The 17,504-nt window shown below is 34.1% G+C and overlaps 1 protein-coding gene across 2 annotated transcripts in view; it reads right to left on the bottom strand.

The window, feature by feature from the left end:
- LOC129235314 (muscle M-line assembly protein unc-89-like) overlaps positions 1-17,504 on the bottom strand; it is a 582,103-nt gene that overhangs the window by 20,389 nt on the left and 544,210 nt on the right. For both annotated transcript variants that reach the window (XM_054869050.1, XM_054869049.1), the window contains exons 7-9: positions 11,182-11,357; positions 5,746-5,932; positions 3,446-3,543 (exon numbers count right to left, since the gene is read on the bottom strand). In XM_054869050.1, coding sequence (XP_054725025.1) covers positions 3,458-3,543; positions 5,746-5,932; positions 11,182-11,357 — 449 coding nt within the window. In that variant the 3' untranslated portion in view covers positions 3,446-3,457. The remainder of the gene's footprint in view (positions 1-3,445; positions 3,544-5,745; positions 5,933-11,181; positions 11,358-17,504) is intronic.

Here is a 17,504-nt window from a genome sequence, read left to right on the forward strand (position 1 = left end):
AAAATTAGGGGATAATTTCAGAATTAAAGTGTTTATAGTTGTTTATAAATTCTTAAATTCACTTTAGGTGACACCACCCCTCAAATGAGTGTCACCCAAGGGGGACCACCCCTTTAACTCCCCCTGTAATGACGCTATTGATACAATAATTATTTCTTATAAACCAAAAATTATTTTAAAAACACAGTTTTCAGGCAGTGGTTATATTGTTCTTTTCGTTTTAATTTATCTTTCTCCATAAACGAATAGGTATCAATGTTACAGTTGCTACGTTTAATCTATAGATTGCCCACAGCCCGATTCCAGCAATCTTTCACGAGTAAATAAATTTTTATCTGTCTTCTTACAAGAACAGAATTTGTGCCAGTTCCGGTGTACGATATATTTCCTGTCAACAGGACATCTATTTCTGTTTATCTTGAAGTACTTATGTGTTTCGTAGACATTTATATTTTTAGTTCCTACATACCCATGGTTTGCAACTTTTATATGTTTATATTCCTAATTTACAGCTTAAAATATGATAGATTTCTTTTTATTTTCGCCGTCGATGAAAGCTCCCTTATCTCTCCCCCCCCCCACACACACAGTATTCGAATTGCTTCAAGATATATCCGAAGAAAAGCATGTAATGTTGAGTTGATACGCACGGAAACATGGGAAATAAGTGATTCTGATGTATGTAAGTTTCGAGACAGACAGATTCACTTTAAATTTCGATTGTGAATGGAACTAAATCTAATGTATTGAACTTTATGAGATTCGCTAATAAAAAGCACCTTTCATTAGTTGTTATATACACATTATTAGGCATATTGAAGTGACTAATTGTCATCTGCAGAGTTTATTGCTAAATTTTTAGATGGTCATAATGCCAATAATAAAGTATTATGTAAATCAAGATTTTTAGCATAAATTAGACGTGCACTATCATGTAAAACGGAAACAAGTAAGGTATACGACAGGTTGACTACTAAATCACAATTTCCTTTAAAGAAATTCATAATGTCGTTAAAGACTGAGGAATTTAGTGCATGACTTCGTGTCACTCCCCTGTGGTATATTGGCCTACATTGCCGGAGACGAAGTTCTTCAGGCTCCTCGCTCACATCTTGTCCCCCCCCCCCGCGGTACCAGTCTCAGCCCCTTTCCGACTACGGTGGTTTGTCCAACCCGTCTGATGCGGGTTGGTGTACAACTCTGCTCCCCCGAAGTACCGAAGTACACCGCCTTCAGTGGCTTACTTAGGGGGCTTCGCCCACTACTTGCTGCCTGAGGCAGCTTAAGTACAAGAAATTTTTTTTATTGAAGTTATTGGGACGTAAATAAGATTCCACAAAGGATAAGATGGAAAAAAATCGATCCAGGCATTATATTGCCAAGCAGTCAACTTTCTTACTTAACCTCCACTTTCACTTGAAACATTTATTTTCTCCGCGTCTACTGAAATCACATCCACTCTATTCAGAGGGGAAGGAATTATTGGCAATTTGCTCACAGCAGATTAGAAATTTCGGAGGGAAAATAAGCGGTCCAGAATCGATGTTTTAATTAGAATCCTCGCCAATTAAAGTCGTAAAAAGATGAAACCTTGCTGAACATGATCCTCGTAAACTTTCAAATCTTTACGAGGTTTACGAAATTTTCTTGGTTCTGTCATCATTTCTCTGGCGTTCTCGAGAAATTTGAGTAACATATATGTATCGATACGGTCAAATGTTAATATATAGTAAATATTAAAAATATTTTTATGGAAATCTGTGATTATTAAAAAAAAAAAAAAGAAAGAAAAACATACACACACTGAGAAACTTTTTATGATTGTGCTTTAGGATTTTGGGGGGTTGAAAGTTAATGTATTATCGACTGATCCCAAGTTGTAGTTGGGAAAAAAATGTTCGTGGGAACTCCCTAAAAGAAAAGGTGGTTTGAAACCAATATACACAGTCCAGTCACATTAATGTGACCACCACGTACTTTCCACGTCAGAGTTAAATAACCAATCACAGAAGGCAGGTGGCAGCACAGTGCAGTTGAGCGTATATAAAGGGTGTGTGAGGGCTTCGGAAAACATTTCAATCGTTGGCGTAAGGCAGAAACGAAGTGATTTATCCTACGTCCAAAAGGGCATGATCATTAGCTTTCGGGCCAAGGGTGGAAGCATTTCCGAAACGGCTGAGTTTGTGAACTGTTCGCTTGCCGCCGTGGTAAAAGTGTACCGTGCATGGTAAAATGGGATTGTCCAAAATCAGCGACGTGGCAAATGTGGTGCACCACGGGCCGTAGATGACAGAGGCGAACGACGGTTGCGGAGATGCGTTCGGGCAGATAGATAGGCTACCGTTGAGCAACTGATCACCAAAATGAACCAAGGGGCTACCAAAAGTGTCTCCCGAACTACTATTCAGCGAACATTGCTGCGTCTGGGCCTCCGAAGCAGACGCCTGGTTCGTGCACCTATGCTGACTGCTGTTCATGGACGACGAAGGATAGAATTTGCACGCCAGTACAGCAGCTGGACGTCCACTGAGTGGCGACAGGTAGCGTTTTCAGATGAATCGCGTTTTATTGTCCATCGGACAGATGGACGTTGGCGTATAAGGCGTGTAACCTCTGAAAGGAACCACCCTGCAACCACTGCCGGAACGGTCCAAGCTGGAGGCGGGAGCATTATGGTCTGGGGAATGTTTTAATGACATTCTCTGGGTTCACTGATCATTGTGGAAGGCACGATGGATCAATACAAGTACGCATCTGTCCTTGCGGACCATGTCCACCCCTACATGCGCATTGTTTTTCCTCAGGATGATGGCATCTTCCAGCAGGACAATGCGAGGTGCCATACAGCTGTCAGTGTGCGTGGTTCGAAGAGCACCAGGATGAGTTTACCGTCATCCCCTGGCCAGCAAACTCACCTGACTTAAACCCAATCGAGCATCTGTGGGACCATCTCGATCGAGTTGTTCGCGCCATGGATTCTCAACCGCGTAATCTAGCGCAGCTGGCCACGGCATTAAAGTCGGCATGGCTCAACATCCCAGAGAACACCTTCCCTTCAGGGACCTAAGTGACTCTCTTCCTGCACGTCTCGCAGCAGTCCGCTCTGCGAAAGGTGGTTATTCCGGCTTTTGACAGATGGTCACATTAATGTGACTGGATATTTGTTCATTACATTTTTATAATTTTTTACAGTTAAAAAAATATTTCAAGAGAAGGCGTACCCTCCGCCAACTACAGCACTGCTGATCCCAAAAGACAAGGTGGATAACCTACCCAATCTACACCACTTTGCCCAAACAATGAATAACTTTAGTTTTGTCAAAATTACTGGTATCGACAAGCCGTCGTAGAAAGGTTTCATATCCAGTTATGGAAGTTTTCGGCTTAAAAGTTTACCAAAAAGGAAAAAATTGAAAAAGTTTTTTTTTCCCACTCAGGTTCTTACCTGCAGTGCGGGTCAGCTGCCATCCAGTTGAATTTTATTTGTGAGCCACACAAGGCACGCGGGAGACAGGAAGGCCACAAGATGCCAGCCGAACCAGCCTAATAAAAAAATCAGTTTTAGTACCACAACAGATTAGGAACTAATGTTTACGGTATTCGATAGAAACATTCAAGAGAACATTTTCCATCCAAAATTTACTATAAACTTTTCTTAATATAGTCTCAGGAGGTTTGTGTCAACTGGAAAGATTTATTTATTTTTTCGCAGCAAGCAATCTTTAATTGCGACACCTTTAGTCTGTCCAAAAATATTAACAATTTATGAAACGTATTTTACTTACTAAGAATTACATGCAAATATTCCCATATTTTGGCCGACTTGAAAATTATTTACAGAAGAAAGAATAATAACGAAACTATCAGTTGGAAAACATATTTCACTATGTCAGCATAGGCTATAAAAACTTTGTTTGTGAAGTGCTTGTTTTCTGACTTTTGTTGATGAAGCAAGTGATAGAAGTGTTATAAATATTGTGAAAAAAAAATTGTTATTATTCTTTCTATTAAGCAAAAATTAATCAATTTAATTATGATACGCTTCCCGAGGTAACAGTCCAATGGAATCAGCATCTGATTAGTTCCGAATGTTTTAAGAACACAAGTTGTGTAATAATTGCAGGAATTCTTACGTCTGGAAACAACGAAGTCTTCAAATATTATGGCCCATTTAGACGGCTGTGTTTTTGTCTAACAGATCACAAATTTAACAAATTAAGAAAAAGAGAAAGGTGATTTTTTTTTTCATTTTTGTGCTGACTTGTGATGAACTTTTTAAATCTTCAGGGAAGGAGGACATTGCGTATACATACATACATACATATATATATATATATATACAGTCGGACCTCCATATATCGAACTTCCATATATCGAGATTTTCTATATATCGAAATCCTAGCACATTTCCATGTTCATTACATAGAAAATTTGTTTCTATATATCGAAAAAATCTCTATATATCGAAATTTTTCTTGAGACATTCGTAGATTTTTTTTTCCACTTTAGACTGTTTGTCTCATGAAAAATGAAGGTTAGGGAGAAAATTATGCTCACTAAGGTTGCTATGAAACTCATAAAGAATCTGGGGTTGTGGGGTGTGAAGAAAGGTCGTTGTTCCGTTCTGGAGTTCTTAAATTCCGTCAAGTTCATTTCAAGTCTTAGTTGTAACCAGTAACACTGTAAAATCAGTTTCAAGTTTTATTATCATTTTTATTAGTCTTTTAGCTTCAGTAAAAATCATTCAGGTTAAGTAGATTGGTTTTTTACTTTTTTGTCGATTACATTGTCAAAACGAAAATACCCTCATATTGCGGATCAAGTTGAATTGCCGAAGAATGAAGATGTATGAAGGCGCAAAGGTGTAATTTCTGTTATATTTTTAATTCTTAACTTTCGTTTAATCCGATGCTCAAATAAATTAGAAATAGGGTTTCATACAAGAAAATTAGCTTTAATTTTAATGTTTTAGGAGATTTTTTATGATAAAAACAGGTTGTTTCTATATATCGAATTTTTTCCCGGCAATTCGCTATTTCGATATATGGAGGTCCGACTGTATATATATATATATATATATATATATATATATATACACAGGTAGTTATCAAAATAATGGGAACACCTGTGAATAAAAGTTACATTTTTGAATGTGCTTCGTAAGTAATGAAGAACAAAACAAGGTTTCTGTTTTCTTTTTTTTTTTAATAAATAGCAAGGTACATATTCTGAATGTATATGGTGACTTAATTGAAGTTCTGGAAGACTTGGATTTTTTTCAAGCTTGTGAAATGTCGGATCTCTCAAACTTTAAAAGAGGCCAAATTGTTTGAGCACGTCTAACTGGAGCAAGTGTAACTGAAACATCTCAATGTTTTGGCGTTTCTAGAGGTACAGTATCTAAAGTCATGACAGCATACACACAACGCGGTAAGACAAGCTTGGCAAAGCAAAATAGTGGACGGAAAGAGAAGCTCAGTGAGAGAAACCGACGGCCATCGAAGTGGATTGTAATGTCTAAAAAACGAACAACAGCAGGAAAAGTGACTACAAGAACTCAATCACCATCTGAATTCACCAGTATGAGTGATTGCAGTTAGAAGGCACCTTTATTAACAGAACATTTTTTGCAGAGAAGTGATTCCCAGCACACTTGTCACAGAGTGTTTCCATTATTTTGATAACCACCTGTATATATATATATTAAAAGAGAGAAAATGTTTGGTATCTGTAGCAAAAACTGACCTGACGTCGCCAGAGGTGAGGATGAGGAGTTGGAAGAGTAGGAAGAGGCTCTTGTGATGTTGAGGAGGAAATGTGCATCAGCGATGCCATGCGCGTTCTTCACTATCAGAAGAACCTCTCCGGAGTCCTCAATTTGGACTCGACGCAGCTCCAGACCAGCCATCCAGCAGTCCGGAATCTCCGTCTCCTATGAAAATGAAAAAGAAAAAGAAAAAAAAAATACATTTGTAACGAGTCATATGTAATGACAGCTTTCAGTTATTGCTCTGATGGGTTCCATTGTGCTTATTATTATAATTGTACTTAAATAGTTAAAGTGCTTCGGTGATAGATACTTTAGATTTGGTCTACAAATGGACCTCGATATAATTAAAACAAATGCTGATTAAGTTTTTGTGTCAATCACTTTAAGGGCGTGGAGTTTTTTCATTTTTAAAAGAAACTATATTTATATAAAAGATATAGGGAGAAGTTTTGAAATAGTAAAAACACACACGTTTCATTTCTTTTCATTTTTCTTTTTCCTTCATCAGTGGTCTTTTCATTTATTTATCTACTAACTATTATTATCGTTATTGTTATTTTGATAATAGGTCAGGGTGATTTCTTTGGTGTTTAACGATAAAGCATCCCATTGGACTATACTGAGACCAATGAAGTGTATTTTGAGATATTTTTTCCGTTCAGTGCACTTTGAGGGGGGGGGAGAGTCGCTCCCTCCTGAGGGACTGACTAAGGTGGTTTCTCAGTATTTGCATATTGAGAGGAAGAATTCATTTTCAGGGCTAATGTTTTTGATTCTGGTCGGACTGATACCATAAAAATTACCAAGTGACTTTCAGAAGTGGTTGTTTATTATCAGAATCAGAGGATATCTTACAAAATAATCTGTCTCAAAGAATTTTCCTAATCTGTGAAAATGAAACTTAAGAGTTCAGTGTTCTAAAAGTGGAAATTTAGGAATACCTTAGTGTAAAAGCGAACAATTGCTTCACTTCTTCTTCAGTGGTAGTTTCAAATAGCTTGATAGCTAAATGATCCAGAAATATGAAAGCAAGATAAAATCTAATTTCTAGGTGCAATGCATTTTACTGTTCAGAGTTTCTAAACCATTCTGGACAACTAAGTTTAGTACTGAAGAAGGGAGCTATTCTTTCAAACTTTCAAAGCCTTGAAACAACAGTTGGGGTTCGTGAAAAAAAAAAAAAAGAAAAAGAAAAAGAGAGAGAGAGAGAGAGAGAGAGATCTGACTTTTGCTTTGCATTTACATGCAATTTAAAGCAAGTATTTCATGCAAAGCGATATTTCGTTTAATGCGATTTCGTGTTAACGAGGTTCGACTGTGGTACATACAGTCTATTTGTCATTATTTTTGTAATTTTAACTTCTTTTCCCAGCCGTATTGCAATGCTCCATTGTCAGAAAATAATGAAACGGAAATCATAAATAATTGCATGTAAATTTTGAGTCACTGCGGTTTTGAGTAAACATGAGTTTATTTCACAAATATTTGATATTTCTATAGGAAACTCTATATCAATTTCATAAGAGAACATAAATACAAGGAAGAAAATGTTAGAAGTACATCTATAAGGAAAAAAGAAAAACCACACGACAGGCATCGTAAACATAAATGCTATTTGATTCCAATAATTAAATTTAAATATTTCCTTTTGTCTTTCCTCAAATTTGATTTATTATCCAAAATATTTGTAGCACATAGAAGCAAAAGAGTGTAAGTTCCAAAATTAAAAATTTGGTGATATGTAGAACAAATCGAAGGGAAACTCTGCTTTGGCGCAAGAGATGGTACTAGTAAGTTACCCTGGTAGCGCTGCTATTCGAAACTCCAGAGCTCTGTGATTAACAATACTACCAAAAAAGGTAAAATATTCCATTCTACGTGTTTTCTTTGGGGTAAATTATAGGCTTCAGACAGTTCGTGGTGTCAGAAGAATAGAAAAGAAAGCTTCCCACGAACACGATGAAAAATTACTGTCATTCACTAAGCGTCGAAACAAGTTATAAGTTACGCCATTTGTTTGTTTTACCTTTTTCATCTGCCATTAGACAGTGGCTGCAGCGCACCCTATAGTTAATTGGATTGCGAATACAGCATGACTTAGAAAAGGTTTCGAATGATAGTCCAGTTACGGTTTACACAGTGCACGTGTTTTACTTGAAACTTATTTCAGTGTTTTCAGTGTTGACTTTGCCATAAACAGCAATGGCGGATTTACAAGCTAGGGAGGCCGTCACAATGCATTTTTGGGGGCCCCCTTTGTCTATTGCGGAAGTATGTAAAACATTTATCATGTGCATTTTTGGAACCCATTCTATTGTCATGGGGGCTTTTGCAGTAGCGACATTTGAGATAACGTAAACCAGCCCATGGATAAACAGGGTGAATTTCCTCCCTTTGGAGTGTCAGTTTGTATTACTTCTGAAGCTTCACAGTAAACGTAAGAGATACAGCAGAACTTCAATTATCTGGAATCCTAATATCCGAATCACTTTCAGAATTTGCGAAAAACAGAATATTAAGACGGAAGCATTCTGCAATTTACAAAATAATGATTTTGTCCACGCGTTGTCCCCTCCCCAAAGCTAGTCAAATTACTCTCATTGAGATATTGAGCAAGCAATGGCTTTCATAATTTAAAGTACCGTACGTACATACTATACTGATGTACAGCGCTTGTGAAATCGCTTAAGGGTCATTCCATAGAAATGTCAACCTCAACCTCAGAAATTTTTTTTCAGCAAAGCCCTAATTGTGACTTATCATTTCATTCAGCATACTTTCTAGCACATAAATCCAGTAACAGTTTGCAAAAATTTCATTCGGTATTTTTCTTCTGGCTCTAAACGTGCGAGGTTGTAGAAAAGGCTTAAAATACGCTAAAAACATGCGTCTAAGTTTTCTTGTGTAACGTAAAAGTTTTTGCAAATTTTTAAAAGAACTATTTTTATTCTAAAAGATTAGATGTTGGCCCAATAAACTTGACTGTTCTTTTTGCATACATTATAAGACAAGTATTTTAATTAGTTTGGCTATTTTACTGAAAATATTTACGTTACGTTAGTCACGAAAATGAACTTTTTTCTGCATAAAAACTAAACCAGATGATTGAACCAAACATCACTTTTTATTTTCTTACATCTATGTCATATCTACTTAAAAAGTGCAAAATATTTATTTTTGTATCAGTAGATATAAAATAATTAGTGTGACTAACGTAACATTTGCGATGTGACTAACGTAACAGTTTGCATGTGACTAACATAACATTTTAAAAATGACTGCTAATATTTAAAACTTATTTAATTTAATGTACATTTTCATGAACAATTTTGAATAAGTAGGCATTCTATATTGATAAAAAATATAAAGGGTTAAAAATACCAGTAATATTACATTGTAGACCTTCTGCCTATTTAGAAAAATATTTTTTTAAAGGTCTTTAAAAATATACTTTCAATTTAAAGAATTATTATTAAAAAAAAAAAAGGGTGAGTAAAGCAAAATGAGTACTCTGCTGAATGTGCGTGCATTCAACGCAAGAATCCAAGCTAAATAATTAAGAAAATAAAAACACAGTTTTAACAAAGAAGAACGTCTATTTTTTAGAAAATACATCTCCACCTATTATTAAAATGAAGTAATGGCAGCTCGTTGGAAAACATTTGAAGATGTTACATGATACAGTGAGAATAAGCACTGTTGCCATATATTTCAGAAAATGCAAGAATGATTATTTAGAAATTCAAACATTTGCGGTGATATCCGGAAATAAAATTCATTCTGCAAAAATGTTTGAATATTTTTTTTTCAATGTTACATTTTGATTCAGGATGCACAACACTATTCGTTCGATGAATTAGTAAACCTTGAAAAATAATATGCCATTGAAAAGTACTAGGAGTTTCTTATGACGATAATTAGTATATCTGCAGAATATTAGAATTCGGCGAAACTATCAACTTGAATAAAGTTAATTTTTTAAAAGAGAGATATATATAAGATTTAATTAGCCCAAAATAATATTATTCAGTTTGTAAAAGCAGTTTTTATTTATTTATTTATTTATTTTTCGCACATTCAAATTGAGTTAATTGAACTGAATCCTTCCATTTAATTTTTTACACTAATGTAGAAAAAAAGTAAAGAAAGAACCATAATGCAACGCAAAGAAGGTTCCTAAAAAGTGTAAAAGTAATATAAGAGCAAAAGATTAATTACAAAAAGTTTTTTATATGCATTCATTGCTTGTTATCCGATGGTTACGTTAGTCACGTTACGTTAGTCACACACAGTTTTTCGTACACGCACCATTAAGAGCCAAAAAAGATTTATGTGTAATAAATCTGTAGTATATTTTTAAAAATAGACTGTTTACCTCTTACAAATATATAGGCCAATGTTAAATGCCTGCGTAACTTTCAAAAAAATTTGCCTCGTAACATAAGCATTGTTTCTCAGGTTTGCAAAAATGTTACGTTAGTCACGATGCCTTTTTTGGCAAAAAAAATACCTGCCAGCGCTTATTTTGCTTCAAATTCTGGGTAGAAATGAAAAATAGTCACTTTGTACATTTTAAATCTGCATATTAAAGCAAAAAACATTTATTTTTACTCCCAGTGTAGGTAAAACGAGTAAGAAAATCAGCTGCGAATGTTACGTTAGTCACTATGGAATGACCCTTAACGTGTGAAAATATTGTCTTTTCATGGGATTATATAAAAGCTTTTTCTCTTTAAAAATAGAGTCAAACTCGGAAATAACAAGCCCTCATTTAACGAGAACCCGGATTTAGCGAGGAGTTTAGAAATACTTGGTTGGTACAATGTTATATGTATGGGAGCAAAACTCGCTTTCAACGAGCAAACCCCGCTTAAAGCCAGAAATATCTCGTGATTTATAAATATCTATTGATTTCCAACTCAGCTTGTCCTTTTTTGGTAAATTTTCTTTAACATTCCAAAGTCTCCGGAGGTAAGGCATATATATAGCATGATTTAGAAAAAAATTTCAATGAAAGCCTACCTAGGATGTTATCTTTAAACGCGTGTTACTCAAAACTTGAAAATGTCCACTTACATGCCTCATATAGCAATTACATTACTTAAAATAGAGCCTTTTAATTATCCGAATCTTCGATTTTAAGAACGGGGCTCGGTCCCAAATGATTCGGATATTTGGAGCTCTACCGTGTACATACACCTTTCATTCAAAGCAGTTCTTTTTCTATCTAGACGTAAAAAGAAAGTTGTTAAGCTTCAGCATTGATAAAAAACTAACATAACTGATAAGTGGACAAATTCACCCCGGATATGGCTAAGATACCTTGGTAAATCATATTCAAAACATTGAGAAAAGTTCAGTCCAATAAACAAATAATACTTCTATAACTAATGAATAAAAGTTATTCTTACTGTGAGATTGTAAGCTATATAAGGATGTCGTATATCACCCGGATTAAGCACCAGGTGGCGCAAAATCCATAGCACTCTCATTGGGCGTGGTGTGGAACAAAGTTGTCCTGCTAAGAGCGCAGATTTTCCGGCAATCGTCATAAGGGATTTGTTTACAGCTGTCACCTCTGGGCGACCTGTTTCAAGAAAAAGCAAAAAATGAGTGAAAAGTTACATTTTTGTCTTGATTCGTATACTGCCGTGGGCAGGTAAAGGCAATAACTGCAACTTTTCATTTTCCATTTTTGTCAAGCTTGCTTATTTGATTTTCGCTGAAAAAAGGACGCGAAAAAAAAAAAAAAAAAACGTATAATTCCAACATTTCCCAATTGTTGGTATTGAATATAACACACATTTCTTCAAATTCTCGAAAACACATTTCTGCAGATAGTGTCGTTTACCTATCCCAGAGGCATAATTTGGCCACATGAAGTGTGGGGAGGGAAAGGGGAGGGGGAGGACAACCTTTTTTATCAAGGGAAATTTATTTGCTTCATACTCTGTCATCCAACTAAAATAATGTAAAACAGTTGTGCTTACGCTTTGTAATCTTTAAGTACAGATTTCATTTTCTAAGTTGCGTTGGTTTTAATCCGCGAATAACTTCATGGACTATTTAGAAAGTTCAAGGAATTCTAAATACAGTAAAACCTCTCCTAACGGACACCCCTCTTATGTGGACAATTTTTAATTCCCCGATTCTAAGGTAAATTGCATTATTAAACCCCTCTCCTGCGGACTCCTACTGCGGACAAAAAATTTTGTTCCGTTAGTGTCCGCATGTAATGTTCAATAAAATGTTCAAAATTATGTTGCTAAAAACTAAAGCAGTTTTACATTCTGGTCTTTAAAATGTTTGTAAGTGTAGTTTAAAAAACCTAATTACATATGATATTGGAGGAAGACGGTATAGAGACCCTTGCTCGAATATTTTTTTGAAATTCAAGTCTTAAAAACGCGATGGTAAGGTCATATTTTGTAATATTAGGGCCAGTACATTTTATTAATCAAAGCTCCAAAACGCAATTTTAAGCAATTTTTGATGTTGTTCGGTAATTTTGGGTTTTCCAGTGAAAAATTCGCAAAATTGAAGACCTGAAAATGAAATTTCAGATGCTCCATAATACTTCCGGTGTGTGTATGTGTGTGTGTGTTTGTGGAGGGGTGGGGGCTTCGGAGGCGCAGCATTTTGAACAAGTTTTTATTTTCAGACTAGATAGAATAAAAAGAGAAGAAATTCTGTGGTGCAGTTCAAAAATAGATAAACTACTGGTTGAAATTACTCATTGGTGGTGATTGAAGACAAGTCTTTTGCATATAATTCATAACAATTGCATTGGTAATATACGAATTACATTTTTTTTATCGTTTGAAAATAAGGTATAGATAATTTGACAAACAATTAAAAAAACCGTTTGCTTAATAACTGGGGGGTCAAAATAATAACTCTGCCCATGGCTAAAACAAAGTAGGGGAGCACTTGCCCCCCTATGTCCCCCCTAGTTTACTCCAATGACCTGCCCACAGCAGACATGTTTCAAGGGATTTAAATCACAGAAATGGCTTCAATATTTCGTTCCTTGGGGGTGTCCACTAATGACGTCACACTTTGAAGAGAAGTGGGGGTCTTGAAATTGTGAGTTTGTGACTAGGGGGTAGGAAAGGTGTAATAAGATGTGTGACATCACACATTTAAAAAAAATAAAATATGTTTGTGAAAAACAGCGTGACATGTGACAAGGGGAGGGAAGGGGGATAAAATGAAGTGTGAGACTATGAGTCACGGGGGGGGGGGGGGATCGAATTTTTTGAGAAGCGAAGGGATGTAAGTGGACATTTTCAATTTTCAGTAAAACACGTTTAAAGATAAGGTCCTGGGTAGGCTTTCATGGATTTTTTTTTCTAATCATACTGCACAGCATCACCTACCAGGGCTACTAGTACTATCTCTTGCCCCAAGGTCCAACTACCACTCGTACTGGTTATCTCCAAATTTTTAATTTTGCCACTTACACCGCTTTGCTTCTCACTGCCTCATATGTATAATGTATATATTACCCTGAAAGTCTGAAATCGGATAAATATAGACTTTAGCCGGTAAATATCGACACTCACATTCCTAATACATCGGCGAATGACCAAATATTTCCGGTAAAAGTTGACATTCCCCAATTTCAGTCTTTCCCAGTAACATAGTATATACACATATGTGGAAGTACAAGGGATTATTTATTTTAGTTCATTGAAAATTAATTAATTACATCACTATTTATTTATTAATTTATTAAGTATTAATTTAGCCCCGAAAATTGGTATGTATTACTCGTCATCTTCCTTTTTTTCATAATTAAACTTCTTTTTAAATATTAAAGTAAGCAAAAAATGAAAAAAATCAATTATTTAAATGACAAATATCAATAAAACTGCACACGCGTGTAACGATGACATGTTCCGATTTTCACAACTTTTGCATTGATAAAGGGGTTCCTTATGAACCCTAAACGCGTGTCTGCAATTTTATTGTTATTCGTGGGTTTATAATAAAAACTTTTGATTTTTTAAAATTTTTGCACAAAAGTTAACTTTTTACTTCTTATTACAGCAACAAGCAATATTTTTGAATTTATTTGCTTTGTGTTATTATTTTAACTTGAGTCAATTTTAGGCAACATAATAGTAAAATTACATGGATCAAAATATAAAAATAATAAGCAAATAAATATGTCAGAACATAAAAATTTTATTCTCTCTTTTTCGCGAAAAGGTGTCAAAATTGCTATTGAAATAGAAACCTAGAGTTTCTATAGTTCTTAACGATATCTAAACGATTGTACTATCATATAGTTGAAACTTTGATTTTTTAATTTATAAGTTATTTTATTTGTAGCGTAAACCATGATTGTAAAATAATATTAGAAAAGCGGAACTAAAATTTCAAATTATTGACAAAATTTAAAATTTGATAGTATTTAAAAAAAAAATCGATTCATAATAAAAAAGAAAAATATATATCGACAAATTTCTACTGTCGAAATTCATCGATTCATTGGTAAAGTTTTTGATAATTTGATACAAACCCTTCACACAACTGATTCATTGATACAAAAACCGTATTTATGTAAAAAAAGACCACAAAAAATATCCATAAAAAAAGATAGGACAAAAACTGGAACTTTGCCCAGTATAGTGCCCATCCCATCGTCAATTCCTTAAATTCTCTTCACATGCGTAGCCAATTGAAGTAAACGAATAAAAATTTCCCCCTTTGTTAAGCGGAGTTTAAATTTGAGACCATTCCTCCTTCATGATTTACAATGCTCGTAAAATCCTAAGCATTTTGGAAGAAAAAAAAAAGAATAAAATTACGTCACGAACAAAGAGGCTTTTGCAATCACGAGCCAAAAACTAAAGCTGTAAAAATGCAAAGCACTAAACAACTACATTAAAGTCCGGGAATAGTGAGGAGTTGGGACGAGTTTCCGTTATTCCTCATTCTTATTTTCAAGAGGAAAATATCAGTAAGAGCAAATAGAGAACGATATTAAGAGCCTTTGTTTAACTCTGCTAAAAGGAAAGGTTGGCTATCATTAAAGAGACTGCCAGATAGCTGTTATCATACAAGTGTAAGAGCTGAAGAGACTTGCTATTTAAGTTCTTGTTATACGTGTACGATGCTTCTTTATCTTTACGCAAGGGACGGTAGGGCACATTTTCGAGGATGGTGGCAAGAGTGAATTGTTCTAGAAATCACACTTTAAACAATGGGATAATGTACTCAGAACTTGAAAAGGTAGGGGAGGAATTGAGAGTTTTGAACTCATAAGAACTGAAACTTGGAGCATCTAAAGCCACTTTGCTGAAAAATAACTAACTAACTAAATAAATAAATAATTAAATAATTAAATAAATAAATGCATAATTAAATACATTTTTAAATAAATAAATTTTTGAATAAAAAAATTATTAAATAAATGAATTATTAAAAAATAAAAGAAAAAGAATAAGATTTTTTAAGCAAAATTTACTATGTTTTAAAATTTTTATTTCTTTCAAATTTATCAGATCAGTAAAATTAGCATGATGAAAGTTAAAAATTCAAAATGCCAAATTTGCGGCCTCCGCGGATCTGTGGTAGAAAACTTCGCTTCATATGCCGGGGGTCGTGGGTTTATTTCCCACTAGTGGATGTTATGGGTATTATTTAATCTCTTTGTGCTGTAAATCTTTCTTGTCTTGTCTTGTGCTTGTACGTAAATAAATAAAGAAGTCCAACCCCTCGAGGTAATGGCACCTTATCTTTCTTCAGTGTTTATTAAGTATGGACGCGTAAACAACAACAACGAACTATTTAACTAAAAATAAATAACAAGTTAAAATTATTTTACCTCTAATAAAATAAGGAAAAATAAATTTAAGAAGAAAAGTTTTGAAAGCTCTTAAATAAATAACAGAAGAATAAAGTATAATTTAAAAGTAATTAAAACAATAATAAATGCTCGCTTGTTTTCATTTAGTATTGTTTCAGAAAAGAAAAATGGAAAAATGTTGTGTTACAGCATTAAAAATATTATCATTTTCTGCTTTTCTCTTAACATAATATGAAGGCAATTTTGGATTTTAAAGGAACACTTTCAAAAAACGTTTTGGTGGAATAAATTTTCAATAGAGTTTCAATACTTCCGAAATGTAACACTTGAACTTAATGGCTGAAAATCATAATAAATCTACAATACATAATGCTCATTTTTTAAAAAAGTTTTGTTGGTTAACATGAAGTGAGATTTGGTTTCAAAACCATCAGCTAAAAATTTTTAAAAGAGTATTTACATTTAATTAAATTGCTGTTTAAATGAGTTTTCAACATTTTGAAGAGTATTTGCGATACTCTTCGGAATTTTAAGTCAATGCGATAACAACCCCGTAGTCGAAACAAAACGGAGGGGGGGGGGGGATCTGGATGGTAAGTTACGCATTTATTTTATAAAACAATTAATTCAATTCAGAACCGAAAAGAAATTAAGTGGGAACCTCTCGTGATTATTTATCTTCTGTTGCACAATATTTCTCAAAATAATGTTAGAAAAACGTTAAAATCAACAGCGACAGTCATATGTTTCAGCCAAGACACTGGAAGAAGACAATTATCTGAATTTTGATATAAAAGAAAAAAAGCCTAAATCCAGATAAGATAGCAATTTTGACTTTTTAAAATGAAAAACATAAAAAGCTGAAATAAAAAATGAATAAATAAATAAACAAACAAATAAATAAATAAATAAAATAAAATAAATAAACAAATAATAATAATAAGTCGAAATATGATAGTATGAAGAAACACTGATATGAATTAAGAGGAACAGTACTGTGTTCTTAATGTCGTGATTTTAAAAAATATAACCACTATTTGTTTTTTAATTACAAATTTTTAACATTTATTTAAAAAAATAGAAATAAAATTAATCACATTAATGGAGTACAATTATGCTCCAATCAGATGACTAGATATGTCCCTTGGTCCGAACAGGAGTAAAGGTAGCTTATATGCGTTCCGGAACGGTTTTGACAAAAATGAAAAAAAGTCTAGATGCAGATAAGCTAGTAATTTTGATCATATCAAAAGAAAAACATAAGATCCGATATGAATAGCAAAGCAAACAGATACTTTAATGAGTCGAAATATTATAGTATAAAGAAACTGATATTAACTAAGAGGAACAGTATTGTGCAAATAATGTAGGACTTTTAGGAGATATCATCCCTAGTTGTTCTCTTAATTGCAAATTTTAAAAGTTTATTTGTCAAAAAACTTAAAGAACAATCACATTAATGAAATACAACTTTGCTCAAAGAAAAAAAAGTAATCCAAACGCTTTGAGTGATTTTGCATTATTTGTTTAGAAACTGAATAATATATCCACTTGTTTTACTTAAATAAATACAAATACAAATGGGACGACCAGCAACACGCTCGGGGCCCAACTAAACTGGTCCTAGTCAATTTACAATCCTCAGTGAAGTTCAATGGCCCTCTTAAAACTATCTACTCCCGTGCTCATTACCACCTCTTCCGGTAAGCTGTTCCAAGGTTCCACTACTCTGCTATAATAATAATTTTTCCTAATATCCATGTTAGCCTGAGATCTAAATAGCTTAAAACAATGACCCCTTGTCCTGTTTTCAGTGCTAAACTTCAGCCCCGTAACATCTTTCATTTTAATAAATTCAAACAACTGAATCATGTCCCCTCGGTCTCTTCTTTGCTCAAGACTGTACATTTTAAGCCT

The sequence above is a fragment of the Uloborus diversus genome, chromosome 2 (genome assembly GCF_026930045.1).
Source record: "Uloborus diversus isolate 005 chromosome 2, Udiv.v.3.1, whole genome shotgun sequence".
Classification (NCBI taxonomy): Eukaryota; Metazoa; Arthropoda; class Arachnida; order Araneae; family Uloboridae; genus Uloborus; species Uloborus diversus.